At 36.9% G+C, this 27,402-nt stretch overlaps 1 protein-coding gene across 1 annotated transcript; it reads right to left on the reverse strand.

The window, feature by feature from the left end:
• Positions 1-581: 581 nt before the first annotated feature.
• LOC104537809 (protein piccolo-like) lies at positions 582-25,877 on the reverse strand (the record flags this gene model as incomplete). The annotated part of the gene is made up of 10 exons (XM_010180812.1): positions 582-960; positions 2,134-2,314; positions 4,340-4,411; positions 10,209-10,302; positions 13,947-13,973; positions 15,534-15,664; positions 16,553-16,603; positions 22,269-22,480; positions 25,107-25,174; positions 25,769-25,877. Coding segments are annotated over 10 exons (1,157 nt in total), but the record flags the coding sequence as incomplete, so codon positions are not given.
• Positions 25,878-27,402: the final 1,525 nt, after the last annotated feature.

Below are 27,402 nucleotides of genomic sequence, written 5' to 3' on the forward strand. Positions count from 1 at the left end.
TGGCACAAAAATTACTAGAAAAATTGAACTGACTATGACACCTGACTTAGCTCTCAACTCCCTTTGACTTTGTTAACTTGGTAACACTGTTGAAATCTGTTGTTGTTAATAGCTTTGTGTATCTATTGATTTTTCGTTTAATGTGTTTAATGTTTTGCTGTTCTGCTCATCACTAACATGATTTATCTGAAATATTAAGAAATATTAAGAAAAAAATTAGATATTTACAATCACGTTTCAAAAATAGAACTCTCAGCCATGTACTTAAATCTTTTTCTTTAACTTTAAAACTTTTTTTATAGAACTGTCCTTCCTGATTGCTACTTATATCTTGTTGTTAATGTGCTCTCAGTACTCATGTGCAACTTGAAGAACTGGCAGCTGCATCTCTGCAGGTTTTGATTATTTCATTGGTAGATATTTAATGACATCAAAACACCACCACACAATGGAATTCTCTGTGAGTCATGCACAACCATGGAACATCATGGACCATGAGTGAACAGACTGATGGAGAAACAGCCAGTTTCACTGCAGTCTATGGAAATTAAAATAAATAAATAAATAAATAAAAGACTTCTAAATACAAGAGTATATTGTAATTATATGTATTCACACACAGGCACACAAAGAACGACATTGAACAGAGTGAGCACAGTGTGCCAAGAACACAAAAAAACCAGCCAAAAAGGGAAGGACAGCAGGGAAAAAGGCAACAGATGAACATTAAGCTGCCATGCTGAGGAATTTATTTGCGTCTTTTACTTGGTTGAAGGCGAAGCTGTTGGACAGCTGCTTCAGCAGCGGCGATGGCTGCCCCAGCATCTTCAAGGTGAGTTTGAGTGACGCTGGTTTTGCTTTGGCTGCGGGATGGACCATGAGAACGTAGATGTCCTTCAGAGGAAGATTTGGAGCTCCCTGGACTGCTGTGGGATTTCTCAATGGTGGGCACCTGCATGTCTACTGAGAAAATGAAGAAGCACAAAAGCTGCATTTATTTCAAACAAACAAACAGTTTCATTTTCTTTCTCTTGTTTGGCCTTTCTAGCTGCATTCCAGAACAACAAATAAAGATTAAGTTGTGCAATGCCATACAAAGTCTTGGGATATATTGTGATAAGGAAACTCTTACAAAACACCATTTTCTACTTCCCCACTGTTCCCAGGGAATAATTAATTTACAACTGGGTTTCTGTCATCTGTGAATTATGCCTCCTGTGCTGGTTAACACTGATGGAATGACAGGGTAGCCCCAAAACTAATGCATTTTCTACTTTATACTTTTCTAGTATCTAGAGGCCAGCTACCATCACTTACACTGATATGGAATCCTTAGTTAATGCAAGCAGTTTTATTCTGATGAATGACTCAATCAAAATCATAGCCTAACTTACATTAGCTTCTATACTAACCTCTAATTTAGATATAAATCTTACACAGACACCAATCCTTAGCAAAACATTACACAGAGAAACAGAGAGGAGATGGTGCAGAGTCTCATAACTTTGAGGCTCTCATCTGGATGCTATTTGGGTTGGCTTTTCCTTTTAAATGACATATACTGTGTTTTAAGTGAACAACTGGCCACTGACTGCTTAGTATAAAGAAAAAAAGAAGAGATAAATTTATTGGAGCAGAAGACACTGAGAATATCAGCTCCACCGATTTCCAATACAATTAAGATGCTACAGCCCATTATCATTGACTGGAAATGCATATGCATTGCTATAGCATAACAGTTATTCCGTAAAATATTAACGTGACATTTCCAGAAGATAAAGTGCCATAGAATATTTAAGTAACATGAAAAGTAGAAAGCTAAATATGTATTGATTTTGGCCGAGGCTACCAGAAAAATGAAAAGGGCACAGAATCAATAGTAGATGTGCAAAGCTCATAGAGCTTGTAAACTGCTGTTTTAAGGGCACAGACATTCAGTAAGCTGGTTGGCACTGATCAAGCCAAATTAGGCCATGGCTTCAATGAATTAGTCACTGAGATAAATAAGTTTGTAATAAAAGTGTATACAAACTTCATGGCAGTAACTATTTTTCTATTAGAACTTACACATAGCAAAGGTTTTCCCATAATCTAGGAAAACATTTCATATCAGGTGCACCAAGGTATTCCTACCCTTGGAGGGGTCTGGGAAGATTCCATGACTTCTGCTCTTGATGACAGATGGTTTTGGAGATTGTTGGCTACTCTGTCCAGAATGGGATTTCCCATGATCAATGTTTTCACTCTGTTCTTTCAGAGGGTACCACCGAGGAGTGCTGTCAAGCTGAGAGATGCTGGATAACTCAATCAATACCTACAAATAAATAAAAGTACAATATATGGCCTGGATCTGATCAATTAATGATGTTGTACAGCAGAAGAGTCTACAGTTTTGTTACCAAAAGTTGCACTCAAACATAAGAAGTTAAGGGTATAAGGCTGTAAGCAAACAGCTTCAGGACTCTCTGCCCATGCTCTGACTTCACTTGATATAAGCCAGCTGTCATCACAAACCCGCATTTGTTAGCATATTGATGTGTCTGAACTAATATGTCTTCTCAGCAGGACCTCAGTAAGGACTATGAACTTAGACATAGCTCCATACCAATATGTCTACATAGTTTAAAGGGTAGCTTGTGAGCACTATCTTGAAAACTAGACTGAAAGACATCCAGTTATTCTGCCTCCATAAAAAGATATTCTAACAGATGAATTAGGTAGCATTATTTTCTCCCTTTTGTCAGTGTTAGCAAATGGGCAAGCAATTCAATATTTGTTTTTAATAAGGCCTTCCATAATATGAGACTGATGCTTGTTGATTCTTTAAAAAAATCCACATATGCAGAATTTGTAACAGAAAGAAAGGTTGTATATGACCTGGCTTCTTCTTTCTGGTTAGGTCTATACTTAATCTGAATGAAGTAACTATTTAGCATGGTCCCTGGTACAGTTTTTGGTCATAGTTTTGGGAATGACCTGGAAAACGGCATGGCTGAGGATTGCTCCCAATGGGCTGGGGGCTTTGATTTGCAGAAGAGGGTTCACATTCCATGGGTGTGAACCATGATGTGCCACCTGCCTTCTGAGGCATGCACGTGGTGCTGGCCCTATTCAAGCAAGTCCTTAGGGCACAATTTGGATATTCCATTATATCTGATGTTATGGTGCAGGATCCTTCTGGACATTCTGGTGCTGAAATACACTGAATAGTATTTTCTGTTCCTTTTTTTCCATTTTTTCATATTTGTGTGTGAATGATTTAATAAATAAAACAGTTCTAGAGGTTGAAAATACTTGAAGGCAAAAGTTTAAATTTTCCTATAGAAGCAGCTGCTGGAGCATCCATTTTCTCAATGTCATAAATAATGAAGTAAATATTCAGTAAGTTCTGCATTTGGACAAACATGCTGAATTCAACAAGAATACTGTTGTGGTATGCAGGAAATAAGTAATCATGTAGCTGCTTCCTATATATTTATTTTAGTAATTGTTCAAAAAGTGACACTGATTACTCAGTTTTGTAGTTGCACAAAGGGCAACTGGAGCTGAACTGAGTGTCTTTTCCGTGAAATTCCAATGCAGAATGAGCAGAAACACTCTGAGTTACTCTGTATATGAGAGACCAATTTTTATGGGCTTCTGTTTCTAATTATAATCCTCTTTTGTAATAACATTTTTAAATACTTTTTGACATCATAGTTATTGCTGGTAATTCTGTATTACATGTGCATGTTTGTTTATTTGCTTTTAAAAGAGATAGCATACTTCCCATGATCATTCATCTCACTTTTTCTTAAATACGAGATTTTTCCTTCAGTCATACATTGGTAATGATATTACTATTTTGTAGTGTTAAAAATCAGACCTTGACCAGCAAGACCAAATTACTCACACTTGCAGATACTTCTGTGTGTGCTAATTTATGGTTTGATGACAGAATTTATTCCTTTAATCATTTATAAAGACCAATACCTCCTCAGCCTTCCCATCTCATGTTAAAATCAAGGCAGACAGCATATCAGTCATAACAAGAATTCCCCATTCAGTCACTGTGAAGGTTGTTACTATCTCAGACTTAAAAAAAAATATTAATTTTCAGTGAAGTAACATTGTGTTGAGTCCTAAAAGAACTTGTCCACAGTTTAGTGAGATAAAGAGAAGGCATCTGTCATGTGTAAATAAAAGAAATCATGACCATTTGTTATGAATTCAGCAGTAAAATTGTGATGTAACAAAGGTTTTACTTAACACATGTACCATAGCAGTCTTCAAATACCAGCATGCAGTGAATCAACTTTCTAACTAGTCAGGATCAGAGAGGAGGAAATAAGATACTCACTTCACCAAGGAAGTCATTGGAGGAGAATCTATCATAATCCCAGACAGTCACTTCCAGTGTTTTCTTTTTCAGCTGAAATTTAAGTCAAAGGATAATTAACCCCACTGACATCCTAAACCTCAGATCAAGTCTTCATGATGGTTTCTATTCAGTATATCCTCCTTGTACCTTTTTTCTTAGTGACAGCTAGGAAGCTTTTGTCCTCCCATCAACCTTGATCTCAGAAAAAATTATTTGGGTCTATTATTTATCAAGACAAATGGGTTTGTGTTTGGCCCTATTCTAGGAATTTCCACAAGTTGTTTTTGACAGAATGTCTGTCCATAACAAAAGCCAAACTGATTTTTAAAGCCTCATTTATGTATTTCTGTAGCTTTTTTCATAGTCAGATCTGAGTTGTCTGAACTAATTTGCCTAAAGTACTTTTGATTATGAATTTCAAATGTATTATTTAAAACACCCTATTTACACAATCTAATCTGTGAAGACCAAGCTTTAATACTCCTGCAATTCAGTGTAGTCTATGAGACTCTGCAAGAGATCCAGACATGCAGGACAAGTTGTGCTGTTAGGTATTAATGACAGCCATCTAACCCCATTATCTGCAGACCTGGTTAAGGATGAGAGCTGTGTCAAGCACTCTTAGTACAGGCTACAGGAAGAAACAAGTCTTTTTATATGACAAGATAGCTCAAGACAGAGAAGCTGTTGATCAAAGCAGTTGATCTTATTGAAAAGATTGACCTGAGTGTCATTCCAGGAGTCTGTGGGCACACATGGGGAAAGGATTGATTACCAGTGTTGCATTTTGGGGCAAAAGGCTAGCAGGTGGCTGGAGAGGCAGTAATAAATTCATGTGCCTTGAAAGAGAGGACAAAATTCTGAGAGTATGGGATGTCTGTGAAGTTAGACTGAGAAGTTGTGAGTGAAGATTTGTTGGACCCTTCCAGGTATTATTAAGGAAACCAGGACTCTGTTCACATACTTGAGTAAAAGAGGTCTGTATCAGAAATCTGATGTGATGCTTGAGGTCATCATCCTAAGAGAAGCAATGTGTCACTCACTGCCCTGACTGTAAATTGGCTGCTTGGGACAAACGGACAACAAAGAATCAAGTCATGGTTCAAAATCATAAGCTATAACATTTACTGTACATGTTACATATACTTTCAAGGAAAGCATTGTTTGCTATTGACCTCCACTGCCGCTTGGTTTAGTGCAGCACAGATTCAGACAGGTCTTAATAAATTTAAACTGCTTTAAAAGAAAATTTCAACTCATTATTATGTATTTGGAATATCTTCTGCTTCCAGCTAACTTTAGAAGAATGAGCCACTATGCAAAGCCAATGTCTTTGAAAATCAAGTTTAAATCAGTATATCCTGGAAAACACACACAAAGGGGAATTGCACTTTTTTAACATCAACAATGTACCCTTTAAGCAGGGCACACCATGACGTGAAGGTTAAGACAAAAAAAATATTTGAGAGCAATTCTTTAATCTGTTTTATTCCTATATAATTAGGCAACATTCTTCTTAAACTTTCTTTTTAAAAATATCCTGCAAAAATTAATGAAAAAGTTGAACCAAAATTTTCGCTTTTGAACATTCTTAACAGAATATCTGTCAAGCTGATTTCTTTGACTGAATAAAATTCCTTTTCTTTGCTATTCCAAGACAGTATTGAAAAGGCAACATGAAAAATAACCTGACAAAAATGAGTTGAGCAGCCACTGGTCTATAATACCTTTAGCTTCATGAATGACATAATTTCCTACTAGATGTTATATTAGGTATATGTATTTTTACCTTTTAAAAAAGAGGAATAGTATAAATATTTTTCAAAAACATATTGTCTTAATTATTGCTATTTTGGGGGGACATGTAGTCTTATGTTTCTAGTGATGACTTTGTAAGGAAAGAGAGAAGAATGTATCGATCCAGGAAAGGGAAAAAAGTCACCCAAGATTTGAAGGAATTTTGGTGGAAAAGGGAAAAGTAGAGATTTTCAAGTAACTGCAGCCCTACTTTGCTAGCTTCTTTGCATTAGTATGATAATAAAACTGTGTGAAAAACTTGCAGTACTCTACATTTCTTTGAGCCTCTATTTTAAGCCTCTTAGTTTAATAAAGCTTTTATAAAATATTATGACAATGAAAAACCATCAAAAGAGCTTTATTAGGCAGAGTGCATGAAATGAGTTTCAAAGATGAGGAAAATTTACTTTTCTGAAGATATCTTTATGTGCCACTACTGAAGGCAAAGAAGTGAATGGCTAGTGATTTTAAAAGCAGCCATTCTACCATCACAGCAAAGCAGAGTTCTGCCTAACATCATCCAGTTTTAGGTCATCAAGCCAGAAGCTCAGATCCCCATCAGGAATTTAACTGACAGAAATAATGAAATAGGTTTCAGAAATCTACTCGCCATCTGATAGCAAGTTTCTGCAAGTGGGCAATGCACCAACAGGAAAATAAGAAAGTGTCCCTAAAGGAAGGAAAGCAGTTTCCACATGTTGTGAAGCTTATCTGAGTTCCAAGCATATTATGAAAATTAGTGCTAAGCTGCAACTCATTTCAGGCTTTGCTTTGTGGAAAAATGTCCTGGTTTTGCTGGGATTGAATTGTAGAATTCCCTTTTCTGTTTCAACAGAATTGTATTTCTGTGAGAACTGCAGTGTTCAATTTAGTGAACATAAGTTGATATTATAGCTTTAGATGGGATAGAGTTATTTTCCTTACAGTAGCTGATAAGATTTTTGTTTTGGTTCTTGCCAATTGATGTTTATATTATCTTCAATAAAATGTCTTCTATCCCACATATGTCACACTCACTATAAAATGGGGAGTTTGTTGGGGATGACCCCTTCCTTCTTCCATTCCTTCCCTTCTACTTCGTGATGGTGGCCTGTCTCAGTTCCTGTGGCTTACTCCCTTGTCACATTTTCATTGGGTGCACGGCCAGTGAATGCTGTTTGTGAACTGAGAATACCTTTGACTGCTTTATTATGGCTGTTCCTATTTTTATTAAAATTCAGTAGTAGCAGTAGCAGAGGTCGTAGTAGTAGTCATAGTAGTAGTAGTAGTAGTAGTTCAGTTTGGTTTATTTTAGTTATCAAATAGTCTTTATTCTGATAAAACTTCAGCTGCTGAGTTCTTTTAATTTTACTTTTCCAAATCTCTTGCCCTGACCCAATGGGGAAGGTAACACTGAGCAATTGGCTTAGTGGTATTTAGCTGCTTGCTGGGTTATTAAAAATATTTTATTTTAAAAAAGTAAAAATTAAACAATAAAATCCCACTTAAAAGCGTATTACTGCATGTGAACTCCAGTAAGCTTTAGGCTGCTGTGGACAACCATAATTTAAAGAAAATTAAGGAGTATGAAGAAACAGACCATGAGAATAATATTTTGTCTTATGGAAGATATAACCAACACCACACATACAGAAGTGTCTGTTTCTTGTTCTAAATCTCTGGAGATCACTGGGTATTGTTACAGATAATGCAGGTCTGCGTAAGTAAATATGCATTATTTGAAATATTTAAGACATATTCCTTGAAAATCTCGTACAACTAGAGGAAAGAAATAATTTTAATGGTTTGTTTTTTCTCCTATGCTGAATATAAATTCCTGTAATGTCCTGGTTTGAGCTAAATAGAACTAATTTTCTATTTAGTGATTTTACTTTTCAGCTCAGTCTCTTCTAAGTGGCTGTACTTGCTGAAACTAACGGCATGTTTTGCCAGGCAATGCGTACTTCTACAGGTGATAATGACAAGGCCACTGTCTCACCTTGGGTGCCGTATCTGAACCTATGGGGAGGGGTGGACCCAAAACTGACCAAGTTTTATTCCATCCCACATATGTCATACTCAGTATAAAGCTGAAGGATCTCGAGGGTCTTGACCCTTCCATCTTGGACCTTCCCTTCCATCTCGAACCTTCTTCCCTCCGGTTCTTCTGATCCAGCCATGGCAGAAGTTCAAGCAGAACCCTGCTCGTTCATCTGACACCAATGCTGATCCATGTGTTCCCGCATCCTGCTCCCACCTGCTTCGGGGTCCAGTCTGAGACTTTTCCAGTGCCCTGCTCTGCCAAGCCTCTGGTAACGTAATTGTCACTGGGGGGAGTGGGGGGAGGATTTTATATTGGTTTTATATATACTTGTACATATTTGCATATGCTTCATTATTTTCCTATTGACATTATTATCCTGTGGTATTAGTATTGTTTTATTAATCTGTTAGTTTTATTTTCCAATCTGTAAAGTCCCTCTCCCTTATTCTCTTCCCCTTCCCCTTCTGGGGAGGGGAGAGGGGTTAATAGAGAGCATCTGTCTAGGATTTAGTAGCCAGCCCAGCCCTAAACAACAACATATAATTACTTCAGAAATAATATTAAAAAATGAAGTCTAAGGTAGGATATTTGATGTGTAAAAATGAAGTTCTACTACATCATGCATTATACTTGTGTTTACATTCATATTCAACATTTTATTGTACTCTTCTCTATATTACTGTACTTCAGTATGTGGGAGAACATAAAGACTTTTACTAGCTCACTTAGAAAATTACTTTCTCTCTTCTGAGAAATTAAGTAAGATTTAGGTGCCAATACCTTGCTGATTCATAAAGGAGGCTTTTCCTGCTTTTGGAAATCAGACATAGGTTCCTACGTGACTCAAGGATTTTGAAAATATTAGTCTTTCCAAATATATTACCTTCAGTTTAAGGACATAAGTTATAGCAAGGGCTATCTGCTTTAAGGAATTATATCCATCATTTAAGGAAACACTTTTATTTACTTCAGAAAGGTAAGAAATTGAAGTAAACAAAGCCACACTATATACTGTGGCCATTATAACAATGGCCTGACAAGCAACAGAACGTACATCTTTTACCATCTTATACTTAAATAATTCTAATTCTTTCATACACTGAGTAGGTATTTGACTTGAATTAGCAATTATTACACAATATTTGTAATGCCTGTACTTGGTCTTCCTCTCAAACTGTGATTATCTCCACTTTATTACTAAACAAAAAACTTAAATTACTAAATATGCACATTTTAATTTATTTTTTCTCTGTCAAAGTAGAAAAAATTTGCTACGTGTAAAACTAATCATTCCGACCTTGAAAAGGTCTGTTTCATTTCAAAGAGTGATCTGTTTCCCATAATTATTTTCACTTTTATTTCAGCTAGGTCATGAAAGAGAAAAGAAAAGTGAAAAATTGTACAACCAGCTAAAGTCTAGACAGTGACGTTAAAAGGACTATATTAGGAAATATTTGATAATTTATTTGCTGCCAGCAAGCAACCCATGCTTTGATGGAGGGAAAGTAAATGCTTATTTGAAGAAATAGTATTTATAAAGATTCATGAGTTTATATTAGCATATGACTGCTAACTCCATACAACTTGGTGCACAATGCAGCTTTGCTTGTTACTGCATGTGAACTGTTCTACCATTTGTGCAAGCCTATACAAAACAGCATGTAAATCCCAGCAAACCACAACCACTACATACAACAGGGTACCTCGGAAGTATGTAGCTTTATATCTTCGTTTTTTATCTCTCCTTGTACTCCATTATAATTTTTTAAATTGCCACATCTGTACTTCTGATATGAGTATAATCCTTACAAATTACTGTTTTTATGATTAGAAGGGACATGAAAAGAGTATTGATACAGTAAGCTCTATCAAAGACAAGGAAGTAGTTCCAAACTTTCCCTAAATTTGGCAAGATTTCACAGGGGTTCACAGAACTGTCAGTAGCACTGCTCCTTTCACAGGAAGCACTGCAAACCATACAAATAATAAAGCAGCAAATCGCACTGAACAGTACTACCAGTCACCAACCTGCTCCATGGAGATATTTTTATAAATGACCGTCTGATTCCACTCCGGATTCAAGCTTTTTTGTACATACTTAGTTCTCCGCTTGTACTCAGCACTGAATTTGAACAAAGGAAGGAAAGATTACATTAGTGATCTTTCGTTTCTTTCAGTTCTAATGCAAAAAATGACCCTGAAACAAACAAACAAAAAACCCCAACCAAACAAAAACTAATAGAAAAAGAAAATAATTGCATTTCCCATTTCTGGAACAACTCAGATTTACAAGACAACGACAGCCTTTGGGTTTTTCATCTTTATTATGGTTTCCTGACATGGTCTTTTAAAACATCTTCTGCTGACTCTTCAGCAGGCTGGCTCTGCCTACAACCATTTCAACATAAAGCATCAGTCAGCACACACACATATGCTTTGTTCTCACATTCTAGGTGTTAGGCTCTGATTATAAATTGAAGTGATAATGGATTGATTTCTTTTTCAAGATCATCCTCCTATTAGCACTTTAAAGTAGCACAAATTCATTATATTTATACGTTGCAGTCTCTAATTACAGGAGGCCCATCTCACAAGAACGTTTAATGAATGCCATGGGGTAACTAATATCCTGTTAATGATAGAAACACTAATTTCTTATTGATCCTGTTCCCTGCCTATACCTCTAACCATACTGGAAGCAGACATAAAAGTGCATCAAACTCATGATGATTTTTATCAATAGCCAAGAATAAAAAAGTTTGGCTGCATAGTCTGTTTTTAAAAAGAATCAGTAGTGCTTTCTATTGTGCCTTGCATTTCCTGAGTACGGAGAAAGCAATACACTAACCTTTAACAGAATATGGATTCATCTAGCTCTGTGAGCTTTGCTGTCAGATTTGCTTCTGTTCCAATTTTAATTTAATAGAAATGTTAATGAACATGGCAAAAGAGCTCAGTAGGAGAACATTGGAAGCTTTTAATACTTTGAAAACCTGAGAAGATATAAAGAATCTCTTTTTGCCAGTGTGCAAGTCAACTGACCTTTGTCTTCCGTTCAAACCTCCCATACATTAAAGGGCTTACACGCTATATATATATTATCAAATTAAATGTGCTCAGAACTGTTTTCCAACACTAAGGCCAAATGGCAAAGAATGATGTGTATCTGCACTATTAAACTCTCTTATGGTTCCCCTACATGAATTTGTGGTATTGTGTTCTCCTGATTCTCACTTCTGGCTTTTGATTGCACTGTGTTTTGGTTTACACTGTGACATGGTCTCAGAGCTAATGAAATAGTTTTTTTCACATTAGATTGACTCAGAAGATGTATTCCAGGAACTAATTTAATCAGCTAGTAACTAATGGTGTGCCATGCATGGTACCAGATTGGAGCAGGTCTGCATTAAGATTACATGAAAGAATCATGTGTTTTAGTATCACCTATACACCTATGTTGGGTCTTCAGCACCAGCAGTTTCACTCTACAAACTCGATTCTACTGTGCAGTGCTCCCTTCCAAATATTCTGGAGCATTTAGTGGCCTTACTAACCAAAGGACGTGGTCATATCCAAGCTGCTTACTAGACTGATACCTTTTAATGAAAGGGACTTGCAGTTATTTTTTAATTTTTGTTTTAGTCATTATTTGCAGTTCCATTTATTTTCTTGCAAAACACACTATCACCATCTTCCAGTTTATCAAAAAATGTGAAGGGCATTGAGATCCATGAAACAAAGTATCTGTCCAGCTCTGCTTATGAGAAGAAAGCAGCAACTCTCCACACTTCAATCAGTTTTGTCAGCCACAGCATACAGTGGTATACTTTTGAAAAAAAGGAATCTTTTTTTCTTGTATGTCAGTTAGAAAATGATTAATTAAAATCTAGAGGGACCAAGAGCATATGAAAAAGAAACTCACACAATGTTATTTCGTTGCATATCTTGGAAGGAAAGCTGAAATACAATATCTGAATCCTTTTGGAAACTAGGTTTGATGGCAAATCCTATTCAGTACTGCACTTAAATTTTTTAAGCACCTCAGAAGCCTTCTTTTCCCATTCTCTCATCTGAGAAAAGCATACCCATCACTCAAAATATTAATGAGATACAACTTACCCATATGGAGACATGGGACATGGCCAAGTGAAAGCTTGGCTGGCAGCATCTCTTTCTCTCTCTGGGCTCAGAGTACTCCTCAAATGAATGTCTATTCTGATCAACTACTAATGAAATATTAACTTATCCAAACTCATCCTACACCTAGAGGAAACCACTTACTTCTTACCTTGATTATACCAGGATAGTGTTTTACAGCTTGGGCCTGTCTAAACATCATATGATCTACTGGTTTTAGGGAACTGATACACGTTAATCTTTTTTAAGAAAGTAGGAAAGGACCCTTCGTGCACTCAGTCAAGAAAATGACACCAAGACATTCCCTTTCCTTGCATGGATTTCCTCTTGCAATATTACAATTCCATCACCTTTTCAAAGCTTCTGATTCTTTTCAGAAATATAAGATGCATGCAGTGTTGGATTTCAGAGCTGGCAGTGACAAAAGGTAAGTGTGTTGTTAACATGGTAACTCTGGAGTATTTCCAGCGAAGTCCATAGTTTGTCGATCTAAACTGGCAAGGTTGGCATTAGCCTGCATTCATGTAACCTATTGTCTGGACCTGCTGCAGAAGGAAGCAGGAGACCTTGACCACTTCTAAGAAGGTGCAGACCCAGGCTAAGCTGGATGACAGCTGAAGGTACCTAGACCTCTGAAGAAAAGGATCTGGCAAATACATTAAGTTCATACCACTGATGCACCTTCCCCCCCACAACTGTGATTAACAGAAGGAGATGTTTTAATACAATGGATTCATTAAATCAGTCTATACCTAGAACAAAATAGTATGCATTTGAAATTCACACAGTATGCTGTGTGAAAGTACGCAAACTGCGTTACTCTCCTATTGTTTCTTTGTGCTTCCCTAATTATAGTTACTTAACATATAATACAACTGAAAGTACAATGAAAAAAGTATAATAGAACAACTGCCTATAAAATGTGGCATTTTAACATATTAATTTAGTAACTTTATCAATGAAGAAACAGGCTGATGATGGAGATCTGCTTATTAAAATTTATCTGTTGACTTCTTTTAAACAGATTCAGAATTAAGGCTGAATTACTATTATATACTTAGCTTGAGCTGATATTAGCATATATTGAGAATAGAGTTTTTTCTTATGTTTCCAATTCCAGGACAAACAAGGCAACAGTAATTTCAACAACTAAAAATTCAACTTTGTTTACCATGAATAGCCATTTATGTGGTCAAGCAGTTTTAAAGTCAGCTGGGCAATTATTTAGTAGTATACCTGGTTTTCTATTTCATGTCCAAACAGTGCCTGTTTCTGTTGGCAGTAACACCATTCAAAATCTTGATACAAGTTCACAGTTAATTAATTTGCAACTTTCAGTGAATGAGAATGAATTTTTAGATATCTCTGAACTAAATCCTTCCAGACTTCAAAATAAATTTTGTTTGTCATCAAAGTTTGGCCCTAGAATATTACTGCATCAAGGAACATTAACTACTTTTTTCCAGTTCCTTCTGACTTGGAAATGGGATTCATCAGAGAACGAACAGAAAAACCATGCTGCAATCACATGTTGTCAAGAGAAATCTATATCTCAATGCACAGGCATATCATAATATCATGCATGTAAACAAAATTGAAAGAATAAAATTAGAAGATAGGAAACTCTACCTTGCATTTTGGACAACCATGACTTGTCTGCATATCCAGCATTTACAGAGTTAGGAACACAGAGGAAGCAGTGTGAGAGAAAATGGGAGCAGAGATGAAAGAAAACATGTGAATAATGGGTAGTTTCTAGTATCAGAATCAAAGAAAATAGAAGCATTAGGAAGAATAAGTCTAGCACGGACTGAACTAGAGATAAAAAGATATTCAGTAGCAATTCAAGTTTCTGCTTTCAGAAACACGTTTGGCACTTCTGAGAAGCTTTTCATTTTCATTATTCCCTAAATCCTCAAGTTACATGCAAAACTGTAACATTGCTATATTTTAAAACAGTGAATCCTAAAAAACCTAAAATCCAAATTCTTCATAAGTTGGTCGCAAGTTTAAAGCTATACTTGGCTCTGGCTTACAGCTCTGCAGGGTGAATATCTCTCTAGTTCAAAGCCTTATTCCTACATCAGTGAATGTACCTGCAAAATTCCCAGTAAGATTGATTTGACATGTATTTTACAAGTCTCTTAGGTGCATTAAAAAACCCCTCAAGATTTAGGACTTGTTCCCATTATATTCAGTAATAGTTTTGGGCCCAGTGCCACTGAACAATATTGAATGCTGTATAGCTGGAAAAGCTACAAAGGAATATGCGTGCCTTTCTTTGTACCATTCATGTGCTTTTAGTGGTGCTTGCCCATATGCCAAATGCTGAACTGTGACCTGAGCATCCACTTTCCTGTTACTTTGAATAGAACAGAAATAGGTCCTAGCCTAAGAGTCTTTTAGGATGAGTGTGGTTACACTTCAGTGCAGTCTGAGGTCTGATCCATCAGCTGATCTAAAGATATTGTCACTGAAGTCAGCAGGATTATTACAACCATGTATACTTATCCATATGTATGACATTCTGCAACTTAAGGGCACAAAAAAGAGTTATAATATTGCTGATACAGAAACATATCTTTTAAAGGAAACACTAATGCATTATTTATAATTATAGAATCTAAAAAAGCAACGGTCTATGAAAAAGTGATCAGTGACTTGTATAGTCACTAGATACAAAATTACCAAAATTTCCAAAACTACATTTTAGCTCTTAAAAAAAAAGTCATGAAAATCACATGGAATGATTTTTTACTGTCTACTATTTCTCACCTTTGGTATTATACTGCAACTTTAAATTTATCTCAGGTACTCTAATTCTGTGTGTTTGCAAATCTGTCCCAAATTCAGAGAGTCTTGAACTAAAGAAGCAATTCCATTTTAACCTTAACGTGCAGCTTTCCATACTGCAGAAAGTATTACAAATATTTAGTGCATTTCTGTAGTCTTTGTTCATTTTTAATACATATTTTTGCATGTGTTTAATTTTTACATGGAAAGAAAATAATTCTATTGGAATGATCATGAAATTCCTGAAGTCATTAGCAAATTACAGACATTCTCCTGGAAATAGGATCAGGCTCTCTGTTAAAGATCCACAATCTTTCCTGGTGTTGTACCTGGATTTCCTGTAGCAATAACTCTCAGTTCTGATTGACAAGTAACAAACCCAAATTAAAAGCAAGTTAAAATGAAAATGTCTCCTACACTTACCCTCTCCCTGGAAGAAGATAAACTTTGACAAAGGGGTCAGAATAGCCATTGTTGTCTCTGGGAGCAAGGTTTCTTGCCTGAAGGATGTGGATGATAAGGTTGCCAAGGTGTTTGTCGTAGTTGATTTGAAGCTAGAGAATGCATTAAAACACAGTAAGATTGTTATTTTTACTTCCTAACTGATTCAATACCTCTCCAAAATCCTTTGAATGAAATGAGTTTTAGACATTTACTTTGGCTGAAAATAAACACACTTTCAAAGTTCCTGTCTCTCCTGACTAGACCGAGATGCTAGATAATTATGTTGGATCTTGAAACATGTTTTGCTTTCAAAGTCTGTCAGTACTGGTTAAAAAAAAAAAAAAGAAGGGAAAAAAGGATTTTTTTATTCCAGTTACAAAAGACCAGATGAAATTTGAACCCTTGATATTATTCTGGGCAATAGCCAGTTTACTGAGTAGGAATTACGCAAATTCTGACTACTTGAAGCCCAAGCTCAGCAAGGATATTATATGGAAAGAGCCTTACTACTAGTATAGGAGAAAGGGATTAATTAAAGAAATAAAACACAGAAATCTATAGGAAATTAGGCTTCGTTTATTCTGCTGCTCCCAGTTCCACTGTTTTGAAAAACTAGAGAAAAGTCAGTTTACATAAGAGAGAACCAGAAACCTGGCATTACATGGAAATGAATCCACTGCACTATGAGAAACACATAGCAGCCTTTGCCTAAATGTAGAGTCTGGGAATTAAGTAAACAACAATAAGCACCCAAAGATTAAAGATTAAAATGAATGTCACAATGTTTATAACCCCTTCAGGAACACCAGCTTTTTCCATTCTTCTGTTTGTATTTCATATGCCAATGTTAAAAACAATTGAAAATACGTTAGTGATATTTCAAGGGGTTGGAATTGAATAAGAAATTACTTAATGGAGACTGTTTTCTGCAAACTTATTTATCAGAAAAATGCAGCCAGTAGCAACAGCAATTTACACAGCAAAATTTACATATTTACCTGAATTTCTCCAGTGATTGGATGGGAAGCAGACTTCGTACTTTCAGTGGGCTGCCAGATGAAAATACATAAATAAATACATAGGCACACACAAATATACACATGTGCATATTGGAAATAATAGATTTTCAAAGTTAAGTTTTTTAACAGGTGTTGTTTATACTGCTGTATTGCCACATATTTTTAAAAACCATTTAATTTTCTCCAATTTGTATGCTCAAAACTAATATTTATGGTATTTCAACAGCATTTAAGTTCATCCCAGCAATTTTGATCAGCCTTTGTGCAAGTAGAGAATCAGAAAACTTGAAAATTGAAGTCTTTACAGTCTGAGCAGATTGGTCACACAGGGAGGTGTGGGGAGAAAAAAACATATAGCATTAACCTTGTCTAACAAAAGTGAATGCTGCAAAGAGAAACCAAATAACACGTCAAGCACAACACAGCAATATTTCTATTAAAAGACAAAGGTTAGACTAGTTTAAATTGAGCTTAGATGAAACTGGGTTGAAAGAGTGGATTGAATGATACTAAAATGGATTGATGTGTATAAGTGGATTTCATAATTCCAAGTCATCCCATGTAACATTTTTTGGTTTATTCTGTGTTTTCTCATAATCAATCCAGCTACACCACTTCATCTTCAAAATACTCCACGCACTTTTCATTACATGGAATTTAAATTTTCTGTCCTCCCCTTTACAGAGCTGTATAATCTTGCTTGTCCCTCTCTGTTCTCTATCACTGAGCTTCTCTAGGTTGCTGATAAAAGAAATTAAATTCTTCGTGTCTTTTTTTGGTCCATTTTTCTTTCCTCCTATTTGTTAGTAGTTGGAAAATAATATCACCATTTGCTTCAAATCCTGGACTCTCAAAAAAATTATGTTCTGTTAAATGGTGGTGCCCTTGAGCCACCGTGGATCTACCTCTAATCTGCAAGCCATCAGTCAAGCAAGAAAGCTCTCTCTGGTTCAGTAGCAAGGTTTGAATATTTTTGCATTCTCTCCACATCTGCTTCCTTGGTTGATGCAGCAGAAAACAAAGGATGCAAACAAGGACAAACTTACTGTTCTCTGAAGACTGATCTGGAAGTCTTCTTTTCTTATTTTTCCAGATGTGACCAGCAGCCTGACATACTATTCTGTGTAATCAGGATTTCTTTCACTTTCTGAGAGAAGTAAAACTCATATGTCTCTTTTGTGCTGCCTTACCCTCCAATAAAACCTGTAAGAGATTTTCTCAGGATGTTGAATATTATTTGTTTTAAATTAGGCTAATGCAGAGTCTATGTCATCTGGACCAGAGCATGAAGTTAAGGTGATGCACTACCCTGAGCAGGATTGCGATGAATAAACATTCCCTCAGTCACTCAGATCTGCAGACCAGAACTAACCAGGAAAATCCCAGCCAAACACTAGTGCAACAAACAAGGGAGAAAACCAGCCCAAACCTGCCTGTTCTATAGATATATCTACTGCCTTGTGTTGCCTTTTTTTGGTTTGTTTTACTTGCTTTACCTTGCAATCTACATGTGTTCCTTTATGAAAACAAAATAAACAAACAAAAACAACCCTTGATTTTTCTGGATATACATGAACCTCTAAAAATAATTCTCATGCAAATTTCTTAAATCAGCTTTTCTTAGTACCTTACAAGGCTTTTAAAGAAGTGTAATCCCGCTAACAGCTAAAATAGGTCATAAATAGTTTATAAAAGGTTTAGAATCTTAAATAATATTTTAAACTGATAGCAAACTACTCCTAAAACTTGTTTGGTCCTTGAAAGAATATTCAAAGACAAAATTTCACTCATTTTGTCAAAGACAGAGGCCTACCTGAGCATCATGGAAACTCTCAAAGCAGGGTTCAAATGGCTTACACTTTTCATACTTTATGTCTACAAATGGGTTTTATTATACTTTAATAGTTCTGACCTAAGTCTGTATTAGTACTGACATTGCTATGAAATAACATGGAATCGACTGTGCCACAGCTACAAAATCACTGCTGGATAGCCTAAATACTCTGATTTTTCATAAGCTTGAGTAGCAACACTAATGAGTTTGCTCACTCCTAATATCATGTAATACAGAATGTATTGGTATGGATACTGTTGAAAGAGTTCAGAGAAAAGGGAATTTGTGTGGGAACTTTCAAAGGTGGCTAAAGGGAACTCCACTTTAGCCACACAGTCATTTTGCTTTCATACACTTGTCTGTAAAGATAAAGCAGCATTCTTCTGTTTCTGTATGATGGTTAAACCTCTGTATCCATTTACAAGACTGTGATTCAGCATATTAAACATCTTGTTTTCTCTCTGATGTCAGCTAGTCTGAAACTCACCATGAAGAACTACCCTAATATTCCAACGAAACATGAATAATTTAGGCTGAAAGGGACCTCTCAAGGTCATCTAGCCTAATCCCAAGATCAGACCTGGGCCAATTTTGAATTGGACCCGGATTGAAAAACAGAGATGCAAATAAGTATCTTTCTTTATCAGGACCTCAGTGAGGATTAATTTGTAAAGAATGAGAAGTATTTCACTGTTGACTTCTCTAGAAGCTAAAGGATCTGAGGATTTAGAAAACCAACCCATTCTTCAAGATACAAAGACAATTAAATGTTTCTATAGGGTATTTATATCCTGAATGTAAACTGCATTGTAGAATGATCATGCATTTACATTACAAAAGAAATAGGTTTTAACAGGATATAGTCAGCTCAAGGCTCCTAAAGGTTAAATCTCTCCTGATGGCTAATCTTTTTTGTTCTAATTTCCTTTGAATCTTCCTGCATGCACTCACGCATACTGTGTAAGACCCGATGCTTGGTAATGCCATCACACCTGCTGGATGGAGAAGGTTGCATTACCATGATGTGACACTTGCTAATGCCAGGCTCTGATGCTATGCACTACTGCTCTCTATAGTAATGGGACAAAGCATTAAATATGAGAGAATCAACACTGCAGAATATCAAAGAGGCTCCTAAAACATTTCTGGAGTGCATATTCTATTAAAAAAAGCTTAAAAAAAAAGAACATATTTTACTTGCTAAAAATAAGAACAGTAGTAAAAACAAGATCAGGGCAGTTTGGCTATTTAGTCTGTCATGATACTTTGGCAAGGCTGCAGCCTGCCTAGAAATGCTGTCAGCCCAAGTGGAAGAGCTGTTCCAGAAAGGATGAGCAGTAGCTTTCTCTTCTGAGAGAGCTCAACACCATTATAAACTTGGCCTGCAGTCAATGAACACAAACTACACAAGTCAACAAGATGTATCGTTGTTATGAAAGAAATTACTCTCAATGTGATTTTCAGAAATAAGCAAAGAATATTTTTAAATATTCACCTGATTAGCTTTGACTTTTGCGTCCCCTATATAAAGGCATTAGTTTTAATATTTTTTTGTTTCATCTTTATAAGCCTCTAGCTGAATTTTCGTAAAAGATTACTAAATCCTCCATGAAGCAGAAAATGAAATTTATGCATCTAACTTTAGGTGACCTGCTGCAGTGCCAAAGCTGGCAACCCAGTCTTCTCATGTTGACAGAGAGGGGCACCTTTACAAGGATACACTGCACATCAAGGGTTTATGGATCTCCATACACTATGCAGTGAATTTAGGAGTATGGTTCATCTAACCAAATGAAAAGGGTTACAGTGTAGATAATGACATCTGCACTAAGAGCTCTGCCCTCTACTTTCCATGCAGTGCATGCACTTCAATAGCAGGTTTCATCCAGTCTCATGAATTGTACTTCAGAATTGTTCCTACTGGTAAACATAAAGCACATGGCAAACTAATTCATATATGGATATATACAATATACAGAGTAAGGTGCAATGAATCCAACTATTCACCTGATGATTAGGCAATTCTGCTAGATTCCTGAAGTTAGGTGCAGTAAATCTTGACATATGGATTTAACTTGGGCATCACAGCCATGAATTAGTTCATTAAAAGTCTATGGGAACTGTGGCAAGAAATAATTACTATCCAAAACAAACTGATCAATAAATGTATTTACAGTTTTTGCTAAATTGCTGGATGAAAGAGATTTTTGTATTTTCTCTCACATGAAAGTTATCTAAGCATATTCAAGAGCTATCTGAAATGAGCAGGCACCATTTGCTGGTTTTGGTGCATATAGTACCTAATGCATTTGTACTTCAAAGCACAGTCATAGCTTCAACAGCACAAAAATACAAACATAACAATAATGCAGTTAGGAACCTGACAGTCCCAAGAAGGAATAAAGACACAGAGAAATAAATATCTAGAAAGCACCTTGCTTGCAACGTGAAGCTTTGCTTCCAATAGTAAGACAGAGAGAAGGGAGGTATGCAGAATAGCAATCAGCTTTAGCTGTCTTGCAAATTGCTTAAGGAAATGCAGTCATCTCAGGACTGATGTTCACTTCAGGTGTTAAGTTTTGTGATACAAAATGCAAAAAATAGGCAGATGACTTTATGAACTAGTTTTCAGTTTCAACTGTGAAAAAATGCTACTAAATTTCCACTCTGCCCTTTCCAGGTGTGCAGGTGGGTGCACAAGGAGAAAGAAGTTCAGCTGAGAAGTGGACAGGATGTGGCAAAGAAAATGAGAAATTCTGCTTAACAAGTGTGGCAGATTCACCCACCCTACTAAAGACCTGAGAAAGACCCAATACAAACAGTGCTAAAGTTTCTGGCCCTGGTGGCGCCAGGCCTGCCTCCCCCCTCACAGCTCATGTCTGGCCCACACAGTGGGGGTCAAAGGTGGGAAAGTTGGGGTCCTCAGTCAACAGGGGACTGACACGACCATGTATTGACCACAGATCAGATTTGACCAGGGTATAAATGGGGCCCCGTCAGAGGACTCATTTGAGTCGGTCCTCCTCGGAGCAGCGGGTCTGCAGTCGGGGACTCTCCCCTTGAGTTGGGACGCCACTTAAGGTAACTTCTCGAGATTGAGAGCCCACCCTTTTTGGTGAGTGAGTGAGTGAGTGCACATTTTGGATCATTTGGCCAAAAACTTAAGAATTCTTAACTCAGCTGTGTCTGGTAATATTCCCAACCAGCATATCGAACCTGTATTTGTTGAATGTCAGTGGAATGTTGTTTTGGTGAATGAAGATCTGACTGCTTAATTTCAGTTGCAGATTAAAAGCTTGTTTGAGTGCATTATTTGTGTGCGTGTAGCCATTTTGTGGCGATTCCATGACAAGAAGTTCACAGGAATTAGCAAGTGATAAAACACATCTTGAGAGTAAATTTATTTTTCATTCTTTCCCCAGCTTTCACGGAAATGCTTAATATTGCTATGATTATTCATAGCTTGTAACACTTCAAACAGTAGCTTAGTACAGAGAGGGAAATTATGGTCTTAATAATATCAGCTGCTTCTGTGGGACTAGTACCTCACTGTCACATAGTATGCACTTAAAAAGCAATAGCAATGAAGAATGAAAAGGGCAATTATTTTGTTTAAAAACAATAATATAAAGTTCAAGAAATCAATTTTCAGAGATGGCCCAATCACTTATGACCTTGGATAAATCACATAATCTCCTTTTCTTGTGTCCAAATTCTATATCTTAACAGTAATACTCATCACTGTCATGGAAATGAATCCATCAATATGTGCTGTGATTTTTTGCTACACTAAAGAAGATAAATAGGCAGTTTCTTCTTGTCATCAGAATGTTATTGCCATGTAACTGAGAAGTTTCTTACCTTGCTGCTGTGCCGCTTTTTGCTCACTGAGGGAGAACCAGGCTGACCAGGGCTAGGAACAGCACTGGAGGTGGCAGAAGTGGTTCCAGAGTGAACATGAGACCCCTTTTCCACTCCCGAGGAAGCAATCAGAGGCGACTGCTGTAGAGAAACCTTCTGGAGCTCTGCAGCCAGCTGCTTGGGATCGACCCCTGGAGACTTCGCTTTATCTACTGTATTAAAGTAAGAGAACTTTGTATTGATAACTGCTAGCACATTCAAATCCATCTTGCCTTGGCACAGGGACAGGATAAAGATCTTTACAACTTTTCATATCATCTGCTTGTATGCTTTGAAGATCCAAAAGGCAACTTAATAAAAATGGATGTCTCCCCCACAACATCAACATCCCAATTCCAATCTTTCTACTCAACATGCTGTCAACTGGTATTATTCATCTCACAAGCTTTCTGAGAAGTTAATTCTCTAGCTGAAGGAAAATAGGCCTTGCTGATCATGCTGAATCATATGGGAGCAAATTACAGTTTTAAAGACTGGCCTGTGCTAACTTGCAGTGTTTGGAACTGGTCTAGTTTCACCAAGTATCTGAACTTCATTTTAACCAAGCTTCAATCTTAGTTTTAATAATCTGGGCATTCAAAAAAGCTGAGTTCTGCTCCTGAGACAATTTATACTGAAATAAAGAGAAAAGGAGCTCAAAACTTTAGCACTGCAATAATAAAAACAGAATAAAGTGAAAATGAATGTAGAGTAAAAGCGCTGATTCCTCTTCCCTTGTTACACACACCTATGTGGGGCACCTGTGGTAGGAGTCTGACTGCCTTCCCTGCTGCCTGGGAATGAGTGGGGAAAATTTACCCTTTGTAGCTGGCAATCTCCATTTAACAGAGAAATTAGGACAAGTAAGTTCCAGATGTGCCTTAAAGTGCATAGAGTTGAAAGGATACTAGGTTCAGCTTGCTTCCCAGGTTCTCAGAAGTATAAGAGATTTAAGGCAATATGTTAGCCTTATCTTGCCTGCCAGGCTGTATTTGTTTTTTCTTTCTAGAGCGAATGGAGATTTTCCATTTCCAAAGCACAAATAGTCTGCAAAACCTAAGAGATGATGGCAAGGAAGACTTGGTTTGGCAGCCAGAAGGGACTCTATGGAGTTGTTCCAACTCAGAAACCAGTAGGAGATTGCTAGGCTAGGAGGAACAATGCCTGCGAGAATGGGGGAATTTACTTTTATTCTTGTTCTTTCTCATTTTAAGTTTTTTTCCATTAATAAAATGTTATTTATTCTAGCTGGATCTTTTCAAAACCTAATTTCAGTGCCCATGAATGCCTTTGGTCTGTGATCTGCTCACTGAGAAAAAAAGTTGTGGGTAGCACTGCCTCAACACTTTGTCAGAGCTGGTGTTCACTTTCAATTAATATCAATACCAACCACTTTCAACAAAAGGTAGATTCTTGGTAAGTATATTAATAGATAGGAGGATCTACATGGTCACAAAGTGGAGGATTTAATCCAGGTAACTTGTGTACTGAGTGATAAAAGAGTAGCCACAAAACCACAGGACTCAGAATGGACCCCTGAGATGCTGAGTGAAACACTATTCATCTGCACTGAGTTTGCTGAAGGGCTGCATTACTAGTAAGATTGTGGATGCTGGTTCAAAGTTAGATTAGATATGACTTTTAGATATGAACTTCACACGAAGTACTTCCTATTGCATCCCTATACCCTAGTAAATACTGTATTTTCATAAATAATAACAGGCCACAATCCTTGTTTTAAATTAACATAGGCCTTAGGACTTGCTGTCTGTTATCTGGATTCTATCCAGTCTGCTATGAGCTTTGTTTTTAGCTTGTTTGGCTGCAACAGCAGTTGTCTAATAACTAGATGTCTATGATCTTAATTTGTCCAAGTTACACTTGACCTTGTATAATTGTATGGTATAATGCCCATTCTTAAAAATTTTTTTATATAACGGCACAACAGTAATTGGACTGTGTAGACCAAAGTGTTTCTGACTCCAGATGAATAATGTAGTTCGTAGGAGCACAGTCCCAGGCTGACAGCAGAGTGCTGCAAGGTTTGGGCATGGGACGATAGCTGAGGCCCCAGGCATACCAGCAACTTGGTGGTCAGTTACTGACACTGATGCCATCTCAGGAGCTGGGCATAATAAATTTTATGGACAAAAGAAGGAAAAAAGAACAAGAATATACCACATGTAAAGTGTACGATATCCAGTCAACTCATATGCAGTGCAGAGCTGCTGACTGGTGAGGAAAGAACAATGCATGATAGAAAAACATATAAAAGGCCCCAAGCAGATCTTGAAGTGAAGAGGAAGGCATCATCAACACCATCCACCTCCCAGCAAGAAGGAGTCAAAAACTCTCACCACGAATATCACAGTCCTCCCAGCAAATTCCTCAGGACACTGTCAACTTGCTGCAATGCTCCCAGAGAGAAAGCACTGCCCACAGGGCCCCGAGAAGCTGCTTAATGGGGGACCACAATGCCACAGTTTTTGTGACATGACAGATGAAGGGGCAGCCAGCAGGAGTTTTTCCCTGGATAACAAATTTTATCTATAGTACTGTTACTGAGATTTCCCTTGTATTAATTGGATAGTGTAGACTCTGTCAGTATGGATTGAACTGGGCTGATAATAATAACCAACAACGAATACTTGGCTTTGTATATAAGGTGAAGTCCCCTTTCTGCCCATGGCAAGATGTGGTATGTAACACCTGAAGGTACAACGCTAATATTCTAGCTTATATCACATCCAATGTGTTCTATCCAGTTCTCCAGTATCAAAGACACAACCTGTCACTTACCTGGCCTTACTGGCTCATGCAGCTCCAGGTGCTGGGGATTCTCAGAGTCTGAGAGCATGTTCAGGTCCCTAAAGAAAGCAATGAGAAGCCTGAGACAAAAGAAACTCTTTCCTCATAACCTCATTGTTGTATTAAGTAGAAAAATGAATAGTGGTTCATGACAGAAAGCAGCTCCCAAAGCATGGCCCCTTCTTAGCTGATACATATTGCAATGCTATTAAAGAGCTGAGAAGAAAAGGTTCTTTTAAGGTGAAATCTTTAATGGATTGAATGCAAGTTTATACATTTCTCATGATGCTTAAATAGCCTTCATGTAAAGGATACAGATTTCAGTAAAAGTCAAGTTAGTGCTAATTTACCATCTTTTTCTAACCCCAGTAAATTCAGTGAATTTGTCAATGAGACGAGATTGTGGCCTGACAATGGAGATATCATTATTTATAAAACTATAACTACTAAAATCTGCCTCAGCTTATCTCTTCTTATGTTTTTAAAATAAAAAATAAAACCAAACAGACCTCCCACATTCACAGTGAACTCTTGCTATTTGTTACATTGATGCTTCATGCTAACAAAGGTTCCACCTTAACAACAGTAGATTTAAAAAAAAAAGCCATGAAAAGCAAAAAAAAATGGAAACAGAAAGATGGGGAAAAACTCACAGTCTTACACATATTTCTGCTTCCCCACTCTGTTGAAGAATAATGCTCTGGACTTCTTCGTAAGTTTTCCCAGTCAAGGGGATGCCATTCCATTCCAGCACCTGCATTCCTAAGAAGGCAAAACAGCACAAGATCAAGTGGTCAGATTTTGATGAGGGCATCAGGTAGACTGCTTTGACAAGGAGATTTGATGTGACATTCAGTGGATATTGTTTAAATGGCACAACACATTAGCAAGGCCCCTTCACTTCACACAGATTAGACTGTTGAATGTTATTGCCCCATCAGCTATAACTTACCTGCTGAAACAAATCAGGAGATTAAGTCCCTTCCAATTCAAACTATACATGCACTCTCCACAGTCTGGGTTGCATGATATTGGAAAAAAATTTGCAATACCAAAGACATGCATGCCTGCCAACATGGCAAGAAAGCAAAACATTTTATGTATCAGACATATCCTGGCCAGCCATGGTCTTGGAAGATTCCCTACAGTGGCACATTGCTTTTGAGAAGCCACCAAGCCTCAAAATGGAACTAAATTTATGAATGTGATTTGGTAATTCAAACACATTTTCTCTTCTTTGTCACTTAATAAAATACAACAAGATGAAGTCAGTTGGGCAAACCGATTTTAAATGAAAAATGTACCTCCACGTTTCAAACATCAGCCTGGAAATACTCAAGGTTAAATGTTTCTTTCATATTTTTTCTTATGAAAAAATGACAAAAGAGCTGAACATAACTGATTGTGGAAGACAGGAACAGGCTGACAAATACTGTATACTGATCTAATTTGTCGTGTCTTCCAAGTATCCCAGGACTGAGCCAGGAGACTCGGTATGGAGCAAGGTATCTCTATAAGGAAGCTTTATGCTCAGTATTTGTGGAGTCAATCCCTCTATAAATCATGTGAGGTGTACTCTGATAAGATGAGAAATCTTTTGGTTACAGTTAAATGCTTACAAAAAGCAAACTGTAGATTCGTATCTGGAAGTTACAACTCAGGTTCTATGAGCTGCATTCATATTTTGAAGTAGTTAGTCATAAGGATAACTCCAAAGAGATTAACTTCTCACTAATGGACAAACGTCAAAACCCAAGCCTCACACTCTAGAGAAAAAAATGCTTAATGGAACAAGATACTGAATTCTTAATAGTCCACTAAAAGCAATGTATTACGAAACATCTGAAAACCACATCATCCACACAGCAAGGAAAACCACAAACACTTAGATTGCTACCACTTACACAGATAAAACCAAGTCTTCACCTGGGTCATATTTTTATTTCAAAATCCTGCGCTGTTGCATATAACAAATGGGAAAAATAATGACGTGAAATGTGGAGATAAACTCATAGGAAAACATGCTGCTAAATAAAATCCAATGAGAATTGTTCATGGAATAAAGCATATGAAATTATTTGACAATGAAAGAATATGAGAAATAAAGACTATAACTTTATATTACAAAATTTTCCATAGGATTACTTGAATTAGGATCTGAAATATCAGATTTGCTCATAGCTTTTATCAATAAGAATTTATCATTTTGTTTACATCAGTATACAGAAATACAAACTGTGCAGAATGACTAAAAAGTGATGCTCAGAAGGCAGTAAAGCCAGCTGCT

The sequence above is a fragment of the Mesitornis unicolor genome, unplaced genomic scaffold (assembly GCF_000695765.1).
Source record: "Mesitornis unicolor isolate BGI_N332 unplaced genomic scaffold, ASM69576v1 scaffold1673, whole genome shotgun sequence".
NCBI lineage: Eukaryota > Metazoa > Chordata > Aves > Mesitornithiformes > Mesitornithidae > Mesitornis > Mesitornis unicolor.